Below are 20,457 nucleotides of genomic sequence, written 5' to 3'. Positions count from 1 at the left end.
AAAAAAGAGTCAAATTTGATTAGGAGTATGGAAAGATTTAGCATTTTTCTCACAAACTTACTTTTTCTGAAAGCAGTGTGGCTTTTGGATAAGCTCTTACACCTGTAGGTAGACAAAGATGTTTGCTGTGTGTTTACCTTTTTATGGCACATTGTGTGCTTGGCCAGGTCCTATGTAGATCCTTTTTCTACTTTTGCCCGTTACTGCTTTTAAGTGTTTCAAAACTTGGTAATGACCAAAACTGAGAAGGATTAGTTACAGAGGGTGATGACAGGGTCTGTTAGAGGACTGACTGACTTACTTATCATCCACCCCACGACCACACCAAGCATCTGAGTAGCTCTTCAGGGATACTGGAGAACAGTTTCCTCTCCAGGGAACAGTTTGCATCAGAGCTTTACTTGTTTTTTTTTAAATTGTAGATTAAGGAGTGTATGTATTTGGCAGTTTAGTTGGGTACCAGGAGAAAATGGAGGACCAGTAATAGAACTGAATAGACATTTTTTCCCTCCGTTTCAGATTTCCATTATATAATAATATGAGTGAACTAACTGAAGTTTGGAAGCAAAGGCCAACTGACTCTTTTAGCTGTACTGCCAGTAATATCCATGTTCAGGGTTCCAGCTATTAAAAGGCAGAACCATCACAGACTCTCCTAACTTATCACTCTATATCAATTTCCTCAAAATAATAAGAAGCTTTTTTTTATATCCACTAGAATAGCTAGTAAACTCTGGAAAGCATCGTTACTTGACAGATGAATCCACCATGCCCTGGATAACTGAGATACTGTTTCTTTAGAGAATGGTGTCTGCTGTTGTAAGGTTATATCTGCAACTTTTTCCTCTATATTTTGACAGCAAATGGTTGTATATTTTAGAAACAAACTTACTCTGGTTCATTGTACAGCATCAAATCACACCACAGCTTATATTGCATTTGACATGATGTGACATGTGAAACAATTGCTCAGAGTTTCAGATTGTATCATAAGTGGGGTTTTTTATTTATTTTTTTTTCTCCCATCTATATTTTCTCTCCCTTCTCTAAGCTGAGGGATCTCTGTGCAGTGTTGTTAGAGCTGAGTGGACGAAATCTGGGTACAGGGTGTTCTGTGTACAGCATGTGCTTACCCTTTTCAGACAGGAAGCCAGCACATCTCCATAAACAATGTGATGGCACCAGTTAAAGCTATGTTGCTCTTTCTTGCCTGCAAGCCTATATCTTGTCAGATCACTACATACTTCAGCTGGGGAAGCCATGACTGATGAAAAATAAATTAAGGCTTTGAAAGCTGCAGTGTTGCGAGTTTACTGCTGTACATTGGTGGCTTTCAAATGAAAGCTTAAACAGAATTGATTTGGTACTCTCTTTAATAGAGATGACACTGCAATTTTTCATTGGGGGCACAGAAGCATGTTTTATTATATGTGGAGTACATGTTCTGTTCTATTTTTGCCTCCATTAATTCATTGCTGTTCTGTATTTCACTTCAGCTTTCTTGCAGAAGGTGTTACACCTGAATCCAAAGCAGACCAAATATTATCTAGATGTTCCTGGTTTTCTGCCTTTTGTTTTCTGATTGTTGTAATGTTGCAAGTGCTATGCCATTGATAATGTAATCAGCCAAGAAAAAGGTGCTTTCCCTTCTGTGAAAGTCACATTCCTCACTGGACTGATGATTACATATCCGTTTCTTTCTGTTGGTAGATGTGCGTCCTGGATACTGCTTCTCTTCTCTGACCAACGGGCGCTGCGGCAATCAGCTCCCCCAGCCTTTGTCCAAAATGCAGTGTTGCTGTGACAGCGGCCGATGCTGGTCTTCTGGTGCAGCCACTGCTCCTGAAATGTGCCCGATCAGATCCACTGGTATGAATCAAATTGTATTCATAATTATGAGCAATGTTGAACACTGAATTAGGCAGTGATTTTCTTTTATCAGTAATGTTTTCATTAAAGAACTACACGGGATGGTTGAGGCTGGAGGACACCTTGGGAGATCATTTAGTCCGGTGCCCCTGCTCAAAGCAGAGCCTCCTATGGCAGGTTGCTCAGGACCCCCAGGAGGCTAGAACAAGCAGACATAAACAAGGGGTTTTATCCGTTGCTAATTAGTGTTGTAGCCTGGTTATTCCAACCTTATCTGATACAGGTTTCATTTTCAACATCCTCTTCTAGCTTAAGTTGCTGCCTCCAGAGCCTTCTAATAGATCCCTATTCTCCCTGCATTTTCATTCTCATTGGAAAATTGAGGTTTCCTTCCTCTTATATCTAACTTTCTGAGGTGCCATTTATTTCCTGGTTTGACACAGAACACGATTTCTGTCTGCTACCAAAATGTGCTGTACTTTATCGCCTCCCTGTGTATTGAGATCCCCAGATAATGTGAGATTTGAATTTAGAGAAGATGGTGAACAGATTGTGAAACTAAGTGTGAGGGAGTGGAGGAAAGATGTTTTGGAGATGGTTTAGGACTGGAAACCTAATGAAATGCTTTAGAGAAGAAGAATGCAAGAAACTTAAGGACTGATGAGAGCAGCTCAAGGGAGGTGCAGAGTTTAGGGAGGAATGGGGGTCATAACACTACAGCAGTGTAACTCCAAAGAAATTGTCAGAGGTCATGTATGGGAGTGTTTATTATTCTTGTTTTTAATCCTTTGAGTGAAACTGCGTAATACTGGAGCAGAGATCTATGATCAGAACTCTTGGAAGACTCTTCCTGGTTCTGTCAGTGTCTCATTAATAATATTTAAACATGTTAAATGTCCAAGACTGGCTAGAATAATGCTAACAAAATAGTGTAATCTGTTGATGCTCATATGAAATAGGAACACAAGGAGAAAACTTTCAGTCTTAACACAGTGTCTGCTTTCTTTACATACTTTCTAATTATTCATATCTAACTGGTGAATAAATTGGGTGGAAAAGTGAAGTAATTTGGCCAAGGCTGCAGACTGAGACGTGGTGGTGAAGGAGCTAGAACCCAAGACTTCCTGACTCATAAATCCATGCAAAGTCTTCCAGATCATGGTTACATGCCATTTTTTTTTAGTTTTATTCCCCCCCCCCCCCCCGACTTGGGATATAAATTGAGATGATAAATTACTCTTTTGAAAAGTGCTTTGAAATTTTTTGAAAGCCCTTACTTCTACGTAAGGTATTGCTGTCATTATTTAATCAGCTTCAGTTATTCCTTAATGTATCCTGAGAAAGCAAGATGAGGAATTTAGAGCTGTCAGTGGCCCAAAGTCTCTCTAACTCTGAAATGGAAATTTACTGCAATATAAAGTGAAGCACTAGCTGCATAATGTAACCAAGTGGTTGCATTTTCAATGTGGGCAACAGACCCAGATGTTACTATAAAATAGGCTGTTTATTGCTAGAAATTATACATGGAGATTAAAGTTGCAATAAAAAAGGCTTGCACTGTATTTCTTTGCATAACATGGCAATAATTGTTTATGTGGAATGACAGGGTTTACCATTGACACTATAAATAGTTTAAAAGTGGTATCTTAGGCATCCAGCCATGTGTGTGTGTTCAGTTCTCACCTCAGCAGTCCCTTTGTGTGTGCTAATTCCATTCAACCAATGGGCAGCCCCAAGGCCATGGCTTTGCAGGGAAGGGCCAAGGCTCCTGGTGGATTGACTTTGGATAATTGGGTATTAGAGTGAAATCTAGATCAATCTAGAGTAAAAAAAGAAATACAGTATTGTTTCTTTCACAAAGATTGATCAGTGGGTTGTAGAGAATTGACTATTAAAACCACCGTCATTAGCATACATTTGCATATTGGAATTTGTGTGTGTATATGCACAGACACTATTCTGAATGTCTCTGTTTTATTACAGGTAGACCACTGATTGAGAGTAGATTCAGTTTACATATGAACAGGCAAAATAGAAAGCTAGTAAATGGAACAAATAAACAAAGTACAATACCTGATACAGTAAAATCTTCTTGGGAATGATTTAAAGATTAAAATCACTCTTAAGGATCAATAGAGGGAAATGCAGTGACACATGAAACAAACTGATCACCTAAGAGCATTAAAATAAATGCAAAGATCACAATCGGGAAACGCAGAACGTTAGGCTACCATGTTTATTTAACAAATCCTCTGTGATTAGGCAAGAGCTTCTAATGCATTTTACAGGTGGAAATAAAAGTGAGATGAAAGTGTTGAAGGCTGAAATATCCAGCTTAGTTCTCCCAATACTGAATTTATTTTTCAGTTCTCATTTTTTATATTGTTTCAGGAATTCATGCATCTCTGTAGCATTTTGTTTTCATTATATAATTCCTCTCCCCTGCTGTGCCATAAACTTTAAAATTTTGAAGTTCAAAGATACTGGCTGCACAAATAGTTATTTGTGTACACATGAATTGTGGACATAAATTAGGTCAGCTGGAAATGTCGTTTTTAATTGTGATACTCTGTGTGCGTTCTTTTGATCACAAGTTCCAAACACACACTTTCCAAAGACAAAAGAGTTGGGGGCACCAGGAAAAGTGGGGCAGTAGGGCAGATGCCACTAATAGAGATAAACAATAGGAGAACGCATGACACTCAGCATAGACTGTGCTTATAGCAGAACAGATCATTCTCCCGTCATCTGGGAAAAGATGAACTTGGTGTGGATCTGAGCATAATTCTCTATGTCTACTCTCCTTAAACTGAACCTCATTTGGTTTCTGCTTTTATTGGCAAAATTAGTTTTCACAGGGAAATAGTGTTAGTGTATGGATTGTCCTAATTGGTTTTGCCTCATTGCTTATATTTATATTTCTTTGGTTGTGGAGGTTAATTTCTAAGAAATCCAGTTGAAATGAAATTCCCCCTGTTCAGTATCTTTTGAGGTCTGTGGGAAGCTTTGTATTCAATTAACTTGGGATCAAGTCCAAAAGTCCTCCTTTAGGTAAATTTCCCACTGAGTTCACCAAAAATTCTGTTTGAAAGAAGGCTAAGTAGATTAAGAGCAGGTCCCTGCCTCACTGCTCAGTTTCATATCTGGAATGTCAGCTATGTCATCTTTTTATTAGCAGTCCTCTGACAAGTAGTATTGATATTCTCCTGTTTCATAGAAAAAATTCTGATTCATAGAACGAATTCCTGAGTCATAGAACAAAGCTTGTTACTATGAAGAAAACATACAGACTCCAATTTTCCAGGTTATTGAAGGTTTGTTATTGCTAATCTGAAACACCGAAAAGGAGGAGAGTTGGATTAAATGGAAAGGCTACAAGAGTCCAAAAAATCATTCATGTTTTCATGTTTCAGATGAGTATCGCAAACTGTGCGCAATAGGTGTTCCGCTGCCAGCAAGACCTGACCTTCCTCCGGGTCGTCCTGATGTATTCCCTCCACCACTCGTTCCTGGTGTTTACCCTCCTCAGCCACCAGAAACCATCTATCCATCTCGGGCTCCACCATCTCATGGTAAGAGAGAAATAATAACCTTTCCCTGCACCATTTACATTTAGCTTCTTTAGAAACATGTGTTTCTCAGGAGCAATGTGCTCCCTTCAGCTGTTGGTATCTTTTGTTTACTTTATGTGGACTATTAGTCTGTGTATAAATATCCTTCTAATCATAGCCTGGTTACTATATGTCTTACAGCAAATGTACCTCATTGGTAGTATTTTCTCTGTTAAGACAGGATTCAAAAATTACATCCTCACTGTACTGAGGCCCATGAATTGTAGTCGTTACATTACTGTTATTTTAAGGCTGTTGTGAGCTTTGCTGCATGTCAACGTGGAGGAATGTGAATAGCAGTTTGACTAGGTTGTGATAGTTACTGACATTAAAGAACTTGGCTGGGAGAAAGCTTCTTTCAGGTTGTTTTCATCACTTGCTTGGCCAAGTAGGAAATGTACCAAAAAACCTACTGGTTTGCTGGACACTGAGGCTGACCCAACACAAAGAAAGAATCTGTGATAAGCATGGATAGGTTAGACTTCTCTAGAGCAAGGAAGAACAGAATGCTGATACATTCTTCATTCTGTCCCTTGCTCAGGGAATTTACTACATGCCCATATAGTCTGCAGTTGGCATGTGCCACCTGAAATTGTTTGGCATAGCCACATACTCTCCTGCAAGTAAACACAAGCTTATTTCTCCCATGCTCTGTGCAGAGGCAAGCAGGCTCTGCTTGCACTGACACCAGCTGAAACAATTTAGCCTTCATTGAGCGGCAAGCTGAGCTTAGCCCAAGAGGCAAAGTATGTTAACTCAGGGCTGACACCGCACTGATGTAGCTGCACAGCTTCTGGTCGGCTGGGTGCACGGAGCCAGCTCACATGTGCCAGCCAAGGACCACACAGGCATACCTTCCAGGGTTATCCCTGCCCTCCTCTCACTCTGATACCTATGAAAACAGAGATAACTGAACCAGTCTGCCTGCTCTTTGCTGCTCTAGGCTTTTAGTAGCGTCCCTGCAGTGCCATGTACCCGCTTTACCACTAGGTATGAGCAGACTTGGTCCTCTTGTGTCCTGCAAAAGAGGAAAATGGGATCAGACTTGCCACAATGAATAAAATCAGTGGCTGCTAGGTGTTTTCAGACAAGTCTCTAAGAGTCAACGTGCATTTTTTCTCTCCCAATGCTTATTTTACTGTGATTCACATTATCATGAAAGGTAAATGTTGACTTTTAATGGAAAGTGCTACACAAGTTGCAATTACCAAAAATTATGATGATGAACCATTAAAATATTTTTCCAACTTTGTTATTTCAGTAATCTTGCCGGTGAACTTCACTGACTATTGCCAACTGTTCCGACACCTTTGCCTTAATGGGCGCTGTGTTCCCACTCCTGGGAGCTACCGCTGCGAGTGCAACAAAGGATTCCAACTGGATGTTAGAGGGGAATGCATTGGTATGTGGTTTTCTGCTGTAAATTACAGAGGGGAATTTTGTTTTAAAGAAAAAAAATTCTTTTCCATACAATGTAATAACTCTGAATTCTTAAATACCACACCCTGCCCCCCCCAAAAAAAACCCCACCCAATCTAGTAAATAGACTTCCAAGAATTAATTGCTTTCAACTGCAAATTTATTTTTACAGCAGTTTTGCCTTTAAGACAGTATTTAACAAATCTTGTAACTTGCCACAAAATTACACAAACTAAGGATTTCTTATTTTACTAACCTGTGGCTATAATGTGTTTATTAGTGACTGAAAATGACCTCTTTAAAATGCTACCAGCTCTCTGAGAATGCAAGTGACATATTATTAAAAAAAAAAGCAGCAGTAGTGATCTTGGGCTTAGTAAGATTTACAAGTCCTCTTTCAGCTCATCGGGAGTATCTTGTTGGGCTTTTGAGCTCTTTAATTTTGGAAGTCAGCCAGAGCCTGATGATAGAAGCAAGGTTTAGCTGTCTTTTACGTGCAAGATTTTGCTGTCAAAATCAGTGTCTTCACTGGGCCTGGGAGTGTGGAGGTGTGGGGGTAAGGCCTCTACCTCTCGCACATGCAGTAACCTGTATTGTTGAATACTCCCTTTTCCCAGCTCCTGCTTAGCTTAGAACATGGGATCCTTTTACTGGGAATTCAGTGGTTATGTCCTTTCCTTTCTGCTTGAAGCACATTATTTCTCCAGTTACAAAAAATACCCCTACAGACCTGAATAACTCAACCAGTGTCTTAATAAAAATATATTGTCTGTGTTCCACAGATGTTGATGAATGTGAAAAGAATCCATGCATCAGTGGAGACTGTGTGAACACCCAGGGATCCTACGTATGCCAGTGTCGTATAGGATATCAGAGCACGCCAACAAGAACAGAGTGCCGAGGTAAATTATGGTTTTACAGCCATATCTATACTATTGTATACATACCAGAGAGGGAAATAGTTTTTAAGCAAAATTTAACAGATGTGTTAAATATGAGGTGTTTTTAAAAAAATAAATCAGATATGGCAGTAAAAATGATTAATCCGCCTGAGTTGGCTGTTCACAGACTGGGTTACGAAGAAAGACATTTTGTCTTGTGCTGAAAGTATCTTGGCACCATTTGTGGCTATGAAGTGGAAGAGACGTCTTTTTTTTGGTTTTGTTTTTTAAACTATTGAGACATTTTTTTCTTCTGCTTCTTGAGGATCTCAAGGACAGTTAAACATTCCCTCTTTACCTATGAAAGACTGTTAAAGGCTAAGGGGGTGGGGAAGATGAGTCTTCCAGTGGGTAAATACAAGAGTACAATGCCTGTGTGTTGTCCCTGCCCTGTCACTGTCAGAGAAAGAACTAAGCATAAATTACAGCAATGAAAACTTAAATAGGGTGTGAAAAAGTAGTGAAGCACTGGGAAGGTCTAGGTGGGAAAGCTGTAGAATCCACATTATTGGTGTTTTGAAGACCAGGCTCAACAGTAGTCGTGATGGTCTTCATCCTGTCTTCCTATGGGAGTGGGGAACGCATAGTTCTTCAGTAGTCAGTGCTCTGTCAGGGTTCTGTGGCTCCCAAACTGTCCTGCGGTGGGAATTTTACCGTAAAGGTGGATACAGTCCTTTATAGTTAAGTCATAATGGGAGACTTCTGGCAGGAGAATGAATGGCTACTTTGATATTCTGTAAGAAATGAAGCATCTAAATGAAACAGGATGTTTGAATGCTCAGAGTCTCAGCTTGTCTTCATATTTTGCTTTCTGCACTAAGAGGAGGGTTCCTTGAGCATGCACTCATTCTGAAGCAGAGAATTTCTAAAAAGCCAGGCGAGAGCTATCTGTATAGTGTGCAGTTTTTTTCTTTTCTTTGTGAATCAGAAAGATACTAGCAGTAGAGAAGCTTACTCCACTCCAGGAGGACACGCAGAGCCAGCACCGCTGCTGCACATTGCTGGGAGTATTTGACCTAATTGCTGCCAAACAGCCATGTTGTGGAAGCATCTTCATAGTTCAGCTGACTAGTGGTGAAGGAGTGCTGAAGTGGAGTCTCAGCAGTGATGAATTTACTCATGAGTCATTTTTGTCACACGCTTTTAATTTGACTGATTCATTACACAAACACATGGTTGTCAGAAGCCCAGTAGCTTAATGGCATTAAAGTGTGGTCACTTAGCAGTTCCTTTGCAGTCTATGGGAACTGCGCTTGCTTGACAGGCAGTTCAGAAAATGCTATGATGTGCAGAATCTTTGTTTTCTGAAGGAATTTTTAGGACCAGATTAGGGAAAAGAAAAAGGCTGGTGGGGTGCATTTGGCAAAACATACATAGAGCATTGGTGCCTGCCAAAATCAGCATTTGTTGTAAAATTAATTCGCATGACTACTTTGTATGTTGAGGTTTTATTCTTTGCATACACATATGTGTCTGTGCTGATACGCTTTTGCAAATGTATTCCTTACGTCTGTTCTTGAAAAATGAAGTCTCCATCGTGAACAGATGTTTATCTATTCCTTGCTCAGAGGTTCCAGAGGAATGCTTTTTTTCTGCATGATGAGTCTGATAGGTGACCGATTAAACATTGCAGACTGTATTGCAAGCTACTGATTCAACTGTTATTAGGATCCCTTATAATCTAGTAAGAGTTTGGCTGAATGTGTATGTTAATGGGAGACATTGATGAATCAGCTTGTCACATTATGTTTAGTGATCAAAACAAGAAATGCTTTTGAGTTGCAGAAGAGGGGATGTAAAGTGGACTGCAGAAAAGAAGTGAAATTTTATGGTGATTAGCTATGAATGTATGGGAGTCAAAGCTTTAACAGCTAAGTGCTTACTGTAATCTACCTGACATTTCTGAGAGGGGGAGGTCAGACCTTACATGAAGATGGCCACAATTGTGGGTATGTCAGTGAGAGGGGAGCTTTGATTTTTACAAGTTTCTCTGAGCGGGAAAAGAAAATAATCCACAATGTTATTTCATAATTTGAAAATTCAAAATGTAACATAAACTAGTGGTGGGTCTCTGATCAGCTGTGTGTATGTAAAGAACAACAAGATTCTGCCATGATTTAGATGGCATGAGGTACATAAAAGTACAAATCCTGATGAACTCTTGAAAGCTAGAAGACCAGAAAAATCTTGAGATGCTGTGGCATTTCTGCCTGTCCTAAGGAAGGAAGCTGGTGGAGTAGCTGAAGCCAAGCTCAGGTAAAACTGATTGCCACAAAAGTGGGGCAAAAGGGACTGAGCAGAGAGAAAACTCACTTCTATGCATTGTTGATCCAGTAATGCTTGTTTGTCACCTGAGGGGAGGTTTATCGAGCCTGTATGCTTTTACTGGAAGTCGAGGGGGCTGTAAGCTACCACTGCGGTGAGCTGTCGCTTGAGTGGCGCTTGCCTTTGCTGGCCTGGTTGCTTGCTTGCAAAACACTTATATTCAGGGATTTCTTAGCAGCTTCCAAAAACTACCACACTGTTGAGAAGGCAACTACTGGTTCACAGTTTTGAGAGACATCCCTTCCACCTCAGATAGGTGTCCAGAGAGCAGGGACATTTGGGAGAACACCCTGTGCTCTGCATCTTCCTGAAGCAGGGTAATGCACTGCTGTGGGGATGGGCACCCCCAGGATATTTGGGGAGACAGTCTGGTTGCACAATAGATAGGTCTGCATGGGCTGGTTGAGATCGCTGTGAGCAGAGTCCCCTGTGTGCAGGAATCTCTGGGAGATGGTCCAGGCCTTGATGGAGAACACTGAGCAATCTGAAAAATGTCTAGACAGTCTGTCTCAGCATCTCCTCTCCCCTCGTTTGGAGGAGAGGGAGAGCTGCCAGCCTCGTGTGATATCACTATTCAGGTCCTCCAAAGCACTTGCCAAGTACCTCCTGCAGAGAGAGGGAAATGAGGAGCTGATGTTTCAAATATAAAATAAGCAGGAGAAATATCTTCCAAGGTGGGAAGGTCTCGAACTTTCCTGTTATCTTACAAAGCCTCCGTCTTTCCTTCAGTAGTTACTATTGTTAAGTTAAACGTCAGTAAAAATATTTTCATGCTGAACAAAAATGCAAAAAAACAACTGAAAGAGTATGATTCTTGTTTGACCAAGCTGCAGGGTAATGTTCACTGAAATTCTTTCACAGCAACTTGAAATTTCAAGCTGATGAACATTTTCCACCCCCATAACATTCGGTTATGAAAATAAAAATAAATCATTTTTCAGGTGAATATAGTTTCCATGTAGGGTTAAAGACCTAGGGGAAGGGGAAATGGGAAAAATTCCTCTCAAGTATAAAAAAGAAAAAGCCCAAAATGTTATTTTTCTTTTTGATTGGCTTTCAGACGTTGACGAATGTTTACAGAATGGTCGTATCTGTAATAACGGACGATGCATAAATACAGATGGCAGTTTTCACTGTGTGTGTAATGCTGGCTTTCAAGTGGCAGCTGATGGGAAAAACTGCGAAGGTAAGACTTTTCTGAAGTTATTCTGTTGCAAGGGATTATTCACGTCAATGAAAAAGAAAAGGACCTCTGGTGGGGGGGGAAGGGAAGGAACAAGGAATCAAATTTCTAAATACCTTTTGCTGTATCTGGGAGGGCAAGTAAACTGTCTTTTGCAGCCAGCTCTGGAACCTTGGCTTGGCAATCCTCAACGGGATGTCTGTCCAGCAGGAGAAATAGCACATACCACTATCACAAAATGCAGTTTCTTTGATGGGAGTGGTACATTTTAAAACGGAGCACAAGTCACATGCTGCCTGATTTTACTGTGTGTTTAACAGCACGCTTTATGGGATCTTACTGGGTGACTAGCTATGTGTTTTATGTAGATGCAGTCTGGTCTGACCCATAAAAACTGTTTTAAGAAAAATTTGTAAACATAATTGATGTGTTCCTACCTCCCAGACCTTTAGTAAAGGGGGGAAAAAAGAAGAATGTTCTTTATCATGCTTCCCAAGGTCCTTGGGAGGGTTCCCAATGATCTATTCATACGTTAAAGGAATTTCAAGCACTGTTCTTAGAAACATTTTTGGCAGAATATTATCTCAGTGATTCAGCTCTAATACTTTATGCCAAAATTCCTGGTTGGGATAGATACACAATTTTTTTTTATTTTTTTTTTTAAATCATAAATTATTTTTGTCTGAATTAGCCTGTAAGTAAAAAGAAAACACACCATGTCTAGAAGTGTAATTTCTGTCCAAGACAGCTGCAATATTAAGGAAAATAGCACGATTCCGAATATATTGTAATGTCATTATGATCCAGTGATTTTATGTGCTAGTAGTGATTCTGTTAATCCTTGGTAGAGACAGACATTTTAAGACTCTGTTTTTCCTGACTCTTTTTTTAGATACAGTTTAGCACTATAAGCTGCTTTCTAAATATCTTATTACGGAACTATATTGACTAAATAGATTTGGAAATTAATATATTTTGGAAAAAAACCTCTATTCTGGTTTCTTCCTTTCCCACCAAATGCCATGTGCTAATAGTAATAAGAACCAGGACATTGGTGGTCTGGTAAAACATTTTTAATTCCATTGCATATGTTGCCAGAATGTCTGTTGCGTCCACTTATGAAACAGTTTAATCTCTGGCATTGTAATGCATTGAGTTTTGTTCTTAGGAGTACATGCGCACACTCACTAATCAGTAAAGACCTTGTCATTGCACCTATGTATAGTCCTTTAGATGAAACTTGTAAATAGTTCTGATTTTTTTCAGATGTAACATCCAAAACTGATTTCATTTTGTGCCAGGACAAAATAAAGACAAAGAGGATATAAAAGCTTGCTCAAATCAAGCACAGAATTCTCTGTACTGTCTTGGTGTTTGGGTTTTTTTTGTCGTGTGAGTACCTGTGCAGGGTTCAGAATAGCAGCGTCTGGGACCTCCACCTTTCCTTATTTGAGTCCTTCATGTCATTAGATCAGAGGGTGAATAATGCTGGTATGAAGCCAAGATTAGTAAGTACCCTTCTATGTGACCTGTCATGCTGACGCCAGGGAAGGGGTAGGTTTCATTTTAAATGGAAGTTGATGAAGGTGCTCACAGAGTGCATGCTTGAGCACAGTGGCACAGTGCTGGGAATTCTCCCACATCATAACTCTTGGGTTCATCCAATGGAGGTCACAAAAACCTTTACTCCAAACAGAGTTGCCCACTCCTCCCCTTTCAGGTGTTCTTGATAACATAAAATTGTGTTTACCATTTCAAATGGAAGGCTGCTTCTAACAGCTTCTATTTACAGCAAGATTGCAAGCCTCTTTAGTTACATATGTTTCTCTCTTTCTTACAGTTTCTACCAACTGGCAGTTCTTATAGCTGTCCGGTTTCTCATCTGTTTTTCATTCTCTTTTGCCTGTTCCAGATGCTTACCTTTATATATTAATGATACATTATGAAAAAAAAGAGTCATTGTTTTGACACATCCTCTAGGATGGTGTGCTATGTCCCATTGTATGTTTCTGATTAACATATACCTCTGATGACTAAGAAAGGAATTAAAGTTTATCTTTTGGGTATAACTAGTAAGAGCTTTTTTACTTAAACATTATGAGCTTTATGTCTATTATGTACATTTTCAGATATGGATGAGTGCAGCATAAGGAACATGTGCCTCAACGGGATGTGCATCAATGAAGATGGCAGTTTTAAATGCATTTGTAAACCAGGATTCCAGTTAGCATCTGATGGACGTTATTGCCGAGGTGAGCACAACAAATTACAGGTTCCCAAAGCCTATGAGTCATATCCCTTTGCTAGCTTCAAGAATCACCTTATTTTCTTACACTGATCCTTAGGGACAAGAAATACTGGGCAGAGTTCTCATCAGACATGGTTTTTTTAATTGGGTAGGATGATCTGTCATACTGCAAGACAGTACTCCATCTTCTCCACAGTGTTGAGTAACTGCCTTAACCAGCCAGTGGGGAATATTCTTTGGTCAAGGACTGTGTGATCTGACCTAGTTAAGTTCCAGGTCTTTTTGCCTATGATGTCTTTTGCAGTTTGGCTTCAGTATATCTCACTTTTTGTGTTTGGCTTTTTAAATGTTCTGCCTTTGGCCACCCAAACATCCTGGCTCATTGCCTTTTTTGGGTTTTGCTCCCATTCCTGCCTGGGTGTTCCTAGTCAATACAGCATCTGCCCAGTACCCCGTGTGACTGAGATGCAGACATGAGCAGTACAGCAAGATTGTCTTTTCCATTTATTACGCTAGCTCAGCAATACCGGCTGTGGAGACACTGCACCATTCTGGTTGCTGGTTACATCATCAGTTTCCGTTCAGTCGTGTCAGGAACTGGAAGTTTTGTATGTATAAATCTTCATGTTTCAACAAGTTTTATAGGCACAAAGCAGAAGCTGAAATAAGGAATAAACAAGTGCTGGGGTCAAGTTACATTTTTTTCTTTTGAAAAATGTAAAGTCTTTCAACTCTTGGAATCAAGGCAGAAAAAGTGCTTGCTTACACTTTGGCAAATTTTAAAAAAATGTCACACTGGATTACACAGCAGCATCTTGTTGCAGACCAATAACAAAAGCAAATGTTTGAATAAATAATTTGGTTTTGAGAGCTAGTGACATGAAAAGTCAGTTAATTTGGATCCCGTTGCTTCTTGAACATTGTACCAGTCTTAGATCTGAACCGCACGGTGTCTAGACTTAGACTTTAGATCCAAACCAGGCCAATAAATCTGGTAAAACATCCAGAACTTCTCTTGCATTTGGTAATTTTTGCACTAGGTATGTAGGACAGTGCTACCCAGCCTCCAGGTGGGGGAATCGTGCATTTCTAATGAGATGACCTCATTCTTGCTTTGTAATAGGGTTGCTTTTATGGGGAGACTGAATTGTTCTTTAGTTTCTTGATTGAACAAATGTGCAGATCCATACAGGTGTTTCCTTAGCTTAACAGCTACTGGCTGTGTTGGCTGCAGCCTTTGCACACTTAGAGCAATCGGCTTCATTTCCATTCTTACCTGCTTTCCAAGTGTTAAGTGTATGTCTGTGCTCTGCCAAAGCTTATTTTCCAGCTGGTCTGTGTGTGGGATGGCAGCAACACTTGGTCTCAGACTTGGTGGGGAAGCACTCAATGCCCGTCAGGCCTTGGCACATCAGCCAGTCGCCTTCCCAAAGACCACTGGCTGCTCTGTGCGTCGTTAGCAGGGATGTGACTCACTGATGCAGACTCAGCCCAAATGCTTGTCTTGATTCTTGCCTTCAGCATCTTTTGGGGTTTCTTTTCTTGTTTTTTTTTCATCAGTCTGTGCACTGAAATGCCGTGCAAGAAGATGGTATGTAAATTGCCTCAGACTACTTAAAAACCAATGATACTCAACTTCACAGCCTCTGTTACATGCCTCCTGGCTAAACAGGTTTATGGATACAGCCAAAAAGAGGTTTCTGGCCCTAGAGAAATGTTACTTCTGTGCATCAAAGGAAGAATATTTGAAAATTACCCAAAATTGCAGGCAACTCAACTGATTCCTACTGAAAGTTGGAACAGATCTTATAGTAAAATGAAGGATTTCTCTACTGCTTTTCAACACTTACAGGAAGCCTTGTTCTCTATGAATGAGCATGTGAACGTTCGTTACATATTTAAATTGCTGTTGGGTCAATATCAAACCAGATTCTGAGACCTTGACACTCAAATTACACTTTTTCCCAACTTCGTATTTGTCTCCTTTCTTCCACTTACCCAAAGTATCATGAAATAATTCCCAGGAATGTCGTGGCGAAAGCGAACACAACTCATTGGTAAATGTCTGCAGTCATGTTGGTAAAACTTCAGAAGACTGATCTTCAATAGTGTCTTTTCCTGTACATTTTAATGTTTATTCCTTATTGAGCCCTTTCTGTATACACCACATGTGCAGAGTAAATAACTTCTGCACTACAGAACAGTTAGCCTTTGAAACACTCATTGTTCACACTGCATATCCTGAATTTGTTGTGAAGTGAATGCATTAAGATCTTTCACAAGCTTAAACTCCAAGATCATGCTTCTCCATGCAGTTAGTGCTCATGCATATTGGGAATGTGTGTATGCATGAACTGACATTTCTGCAGCAAATTGGCTACCTGTCTGAGCAATTTTGATATGGAATTGAACACGTGTCTTCACCGAACTCTTTAGGGGATCAGCAAAGGAATATAAGAATTGCAGTGTGCAACACATTGCTCCTATAAACATCTCATTTGATGCACTGTAAGCTGAACTTTGAGCTAGTAAGAATTTCTAACTGAAAGTTGGGGATACTGTAATTGACAGTTCCATAAAATTGGATTTTAAGTATAAGTACAGGGCATATGCTTGGCTGTCTCGTAAAAAATTCCACTCAGGCTTTATGAAATAATGTGCCAAAAAAGAATGTTACACCATGGTCTTGTATATTCCCTGTAATACAAGACATACTAAACTTATTCACCATTAGCTTTTTTCACTGATGATTTGCTGATGATTTTTCAGAAATACTTAGATCAGGCAGGGAGAGGTTTAAAGCATTCCTTCTGTTCCATACATTGTTTCATCTTTAGACCAAACAGGAATTCCTCAAGTTGAAAGCTATTGCAAGGCAACTGGAAGTGGCAGTTTAGTAGTCTGAGCAAATTTTTCCTGGTTAAAATTAGAGGACTTCCTGTGCTCAGCTGGCACTGCTGAGCAGGCTAAGCAGAAAAAGCGAAAACTCATTGAACATGGAGAATGAGTCCATTAGTAGGTTTTTGAGAACCAGTTTGAGGAATTCTGGCAAAAGTCAGAAAAATGAATATTTTTGAAGTTGCCCAAATGGTGACTTTTACCACAGAAGACAGCAGAGCCTTGTCAAGGTTAGAAATTTGGACTTTTTGCCTGTGTACGTAGTGGATTTACTGGGTGGAATCTCAGCCCTGATAAAAGCAGAAGCTTTTTACCCCATCTTTACTGGAGCCAGGTTTTCCTGATCTGCACAATTCTAAGTGACCCACTTTACCTTCTGTAAACCATCTATGACAGTATTTTCAACACATTTGTAAATCGATGCAGAGGAAAATGGATTGCGCATTTCACCCCTTACTAGCTTACAAAATCTTTTTTAAAAATGAACTACAGCAAAAAGAAAAAAAAGTAACTTTGCCTTTCTGTTTCTGTAAGTAACCTTAAAAAAGGAAAGTTAGTTTTTTATTTTTCTTCTAGGAGAACTTGTATCTGTCAAAGGAATTCAGTGTTGTCTAACAAAATAACTGTCTACACTGTTAAACAGTATAAGCACATGTTGAAGTCCCAACTCTGTTTTTACTTACAATGAGTAAGGACTAAATTTAAAGTGAGAAAAGCATTTAAGATTTGTCTGAAACAGAACAAAAGATTGCAGGATGAAGTAGAAATGAATTGAGCCCATGTACTTAAACGTAACTTCTATTTTAAAATGCAGTTTGAAAAAGGAATCTTGGATCATACAAGCCATGTTTTATGCCAAACAACACAAACTAAGTAAAACACAGAGGTGTTTCACTCTCAATTTGCCCTTTTAAGGTCAGAAAAAAGGAAATTGTCACACACACCGTCTCTTGTATATATTATGGAGAGTTGTTATGAAGTGATTATTTTATAAAGGTTATACATACTTCCAAACAATATTTTAAACACTCCTTTTCTTAATCACGTACACAATAATGGCACGCTCTCTCTGTCTAGAGAATGATCTTACTATTAACAGGACGCACAGCCTATACAATTTTTGTATTAATTTAACATCCCTTTGTGATAGTCTAATACTATAAGGCTTCGTTCTTGTATTTCATTGCTAAGGGCCTTATTGTTCAATGTACTATTGTTGGGCAAAGATGGTGGCTTGTGCTCAGCAATTGCTCAGGGCTCAAATCATTAACAAATTCCTTTCAAATTGGAGTGCTGCCTGTCCATTGAAAGTTTATAAAGTGGGCTGTAATGAGCATCTGATAGGAAAACCCAATTGTCGTGCAGGTCACCAGAGAGACACTACGTGTGGGCAGGGTCTGACTGTGGAGATTTAGATGTGCTGCCGAAAACTGAACCCACAGCAGAAGGAAGGGAAATACTTTGGTGGCCCTGTGAAGGTACCTCGTAACAGGGGTCAAAGATTCAATTTGCTATCTGGACTGGTTTCTTACAGCAGGAACTAACTGTTAGCACCGAAAGGGACTGCCCTGTTGTACACTACAGAAGTCCTTTTTTTTTTTTAGCAGTCACAGTTTCCTCCTTCCTCTGATTATGTTTTTGCCTGAATGAACCTTAAATCAGAATATATACCTCTTGGGAACAAGTTAGGAAAATGTAGTCCCTTTTTGCTTTCTAAGGACAGCTAAATTGTTTTTTTCTGTTTATTTCTCCTGAATTTTGCATTTTCTTCATCCGTTTCACAAAATGAATTGGTCGTTATTCCTAATAAAACACTTACTTGAACTAGTTTCCATTTACACTTGATATTTTTCTATAGGATGTATTGAAAAGAAGCTGCACAAATGCAAGTTTCAGCCAGGCATTGAACACTATGTAATTTAATTTCTAATAAAGGTCATTCTGTTCTCCAACAGACATCGATGAGTGTGAGACAGCTGGAATATGCATGAACGGGCGCTGCGTGAACACTGATGGCTCTTTCAGATGTGAATGCTTCCCTGGCCTTGCAGTAGGACTGGATGGACGCGTGTGTGTCGGTAAGGCAAGCTTAATGTGTGGTGAGACACAATTAACCAATGCTAAGGCATTAATGCTAGACTGATGGACAGATCAAGTTTGAATGAAGAATTCACCAAATTTTTCATGGATTGTTGGGTGGTAGTTGTAGTGGATACTACTAGCTCTGGGATATTTACTGTAATAGCCCATTTTGCTTGTTTCTCGTTCCTTTGCATTTAAAGAGAAAAAATGTGTGGGCCAAATCACAAGGTCAGGTAGACTGTACAGCGTAGTACTGTTGGAGGTGAGTAGTGCTGTATCAGTTTTGAGTAGGTAAGAATTTGCCCCATTTCTGTCAATGTAGGATTCTTCATTTGTCACTAAGCTTAAAGATATATTTTACTCTTTCTCCTCTTCTTAAAGTAGGACATGCCAATTTTTCCACTTCTGCCTCTTTCTTTACAAGTGAAAGATATTTGGGGTGTTTGATTTTAATATTCTAATGTGACTGGCAGCTATTATGGACCAGATTTTTAAAAATGAGAAACATCACACCTGGACCTGAGAAGATCAACTTTTTAAATCCTATGCACTGAAATAGCATTACTGCCTTTTTCTTTGTTTTTTACTAGAAGTTGTTTTTACAACGAAGGATTTTTCTAGCGGCAGCACATATTGTGATCTTTTCCTTGTGGAAGTTTTTTCTTTTTCTCTCATTCTGCCTGTTTTTCAGGTATAAAATGAAGTAAGCTTTAGTGTAGCCTTAGTGGGCTTAATCCAGGATGTTGCACCAGTGGTGATTTTAGCCTTTGTGAGTCAGAGACAACTAACAAGGCTGGGAGGGGGAGATAAAATACTTCTTGTTAAAACCAAATCCATCCTCTAACTCTGAAAGTAAACAGTACTGAGTTGGTGTTTTTTTAAGTTTTGGGATGATACTTGTTTCTAGCTCAAAGATGATGATGCTGGGCCTGTCAGGTTGCAAGTCAGTAATGTCCCTGCCACATGGTAGAGACTTGGTCTGTTTTCCCTGTGGCCTTTTGCTAGTTCAAGGTTAAGTATTGATTGTTCCCCTCGTAGTTCACTGATGCATGTTGAGTTATGAAATGCAGTAACTAGTTTGTATATCTGAACTCTTAGGAGCATAAGGAACAAGAATTTCCTGTCCCAAGTAGAATGAGGGTATAGGCCGGTAAAAAGCACAGGGAAATGGTGAAGGATGTTTTGTTTTTACAACTATTTTACCGTGGTTATGATACCCAAGCTACATGTAATACTTCTTGTAATTTATGGCAGTATAGTTCCTATGGCATGTTGAAAAGAGATTTCTTTCCTCAGATACACATATGCGAAGCACGTGCTATGGTGGCTACAAGAGGGGACAGTGCGTGAGACCATTAACGGGTGCAGTTACAAAATCGGAGTGCTGTTGTGCCAGCACTGACTATGCTTTTGGGGAGCCTTGTCAGCCCTGCCCAGCGCAAAATTCAGGTATGGCCTATTTACTGGTACATATTCAAATCCAAGCTTTAGTCGATAAACTGTTGTTAGAAAGGTAAAATACACTTTCGTATTAGCACTGCACATCAACATTAGCATTAACCTTCCTAAATCAGAAGGGTTAAATTGTTGTATAACATCCTATATTTTGAACAATCTTCTATTTTGCATGTTGGAGAGGAGTACAAGGGAGAGTTTTTTGAGGCAACAGTAAACACCAACATCTGGGTCCAGAGTTGTTACATGCATTAAAACAGATTTTCAAACGACAATCTCTATTTCAATAGATGTGGATAACGAAAAAATATATATTTGAACTGGAGTTATTAATGGAAATATCTTGAGTAATTCATATATATATACATATTTTCAAATCCTTATGTACACCTGTGAGTCAGATGTTTCCTGCTTGAATTCTGTATC

General features: G+C 39.5%; 1 protein-coding gene across 3 annotated transcripts in view; it reads left to right on the top strand.

Annotated features, from left to right (window-relative positions):
- The window catches only part of FBN1 (fibrillin 1), a 157,610-nt gene that overhangs the window by 66,148 nt on the left and 71,005 nt on the right, over window positions 1–20,457 (top strand). For all 3 annotated transcript variants that reach the window (XM_056346772.1, XM_056346773.1, XM_056346771.1), the window contains exons 10-17: window positions 1,711–1,869; window positions 5,283–5,441; window positions 6,742–6,882; window positions 7,682–7,801; window positions 11,226–11,351; window positions 13,478–13,600; window positions 18,450–18,572; window positions 19,873–20,025. In XM_056346772.1, the coding sequence (XP_056202747.1) occupies window positions 1,711–1,869; window positions 5,283–5,441; window positions 6,742–6,882; window positions 7,682–7,801; window positions 11,226–11,351; window positions 13,478–13,600; window positions 18,450–18,572; window positions 19,873–20,025 (1,104 nt within the window). The remainder of the gene's footprint in view (window positions 1–1,710; window positions 1,870–5,282; window positions 5,442–6,741; window positions 6,883–7,681; window positions 7,802–11,225; window positions 11,352–13,477; window positions 13,601–18,449; window positions 18,573–19,872; window positions 20,026–20,457) is intronic.

The sequence above is a fragment of the Falco biarmicus genome, chromosome 7, assembly GCF_023638135.1.
Source record: "Falco biarmicus isolate bFalBia1 chromosome 7, bFalBia1.pri, whole genome shotgun sequence".
NCBI lineage: Eukaryota > Metazoa > Chordata > Aves > Falconiformes > Falconidae > Falco > Falco biarmicus.
Note: the sequence above shows the minus strand (reverse complement) of the source record. Positions and strands in the feature narration are given on the sequence as shown.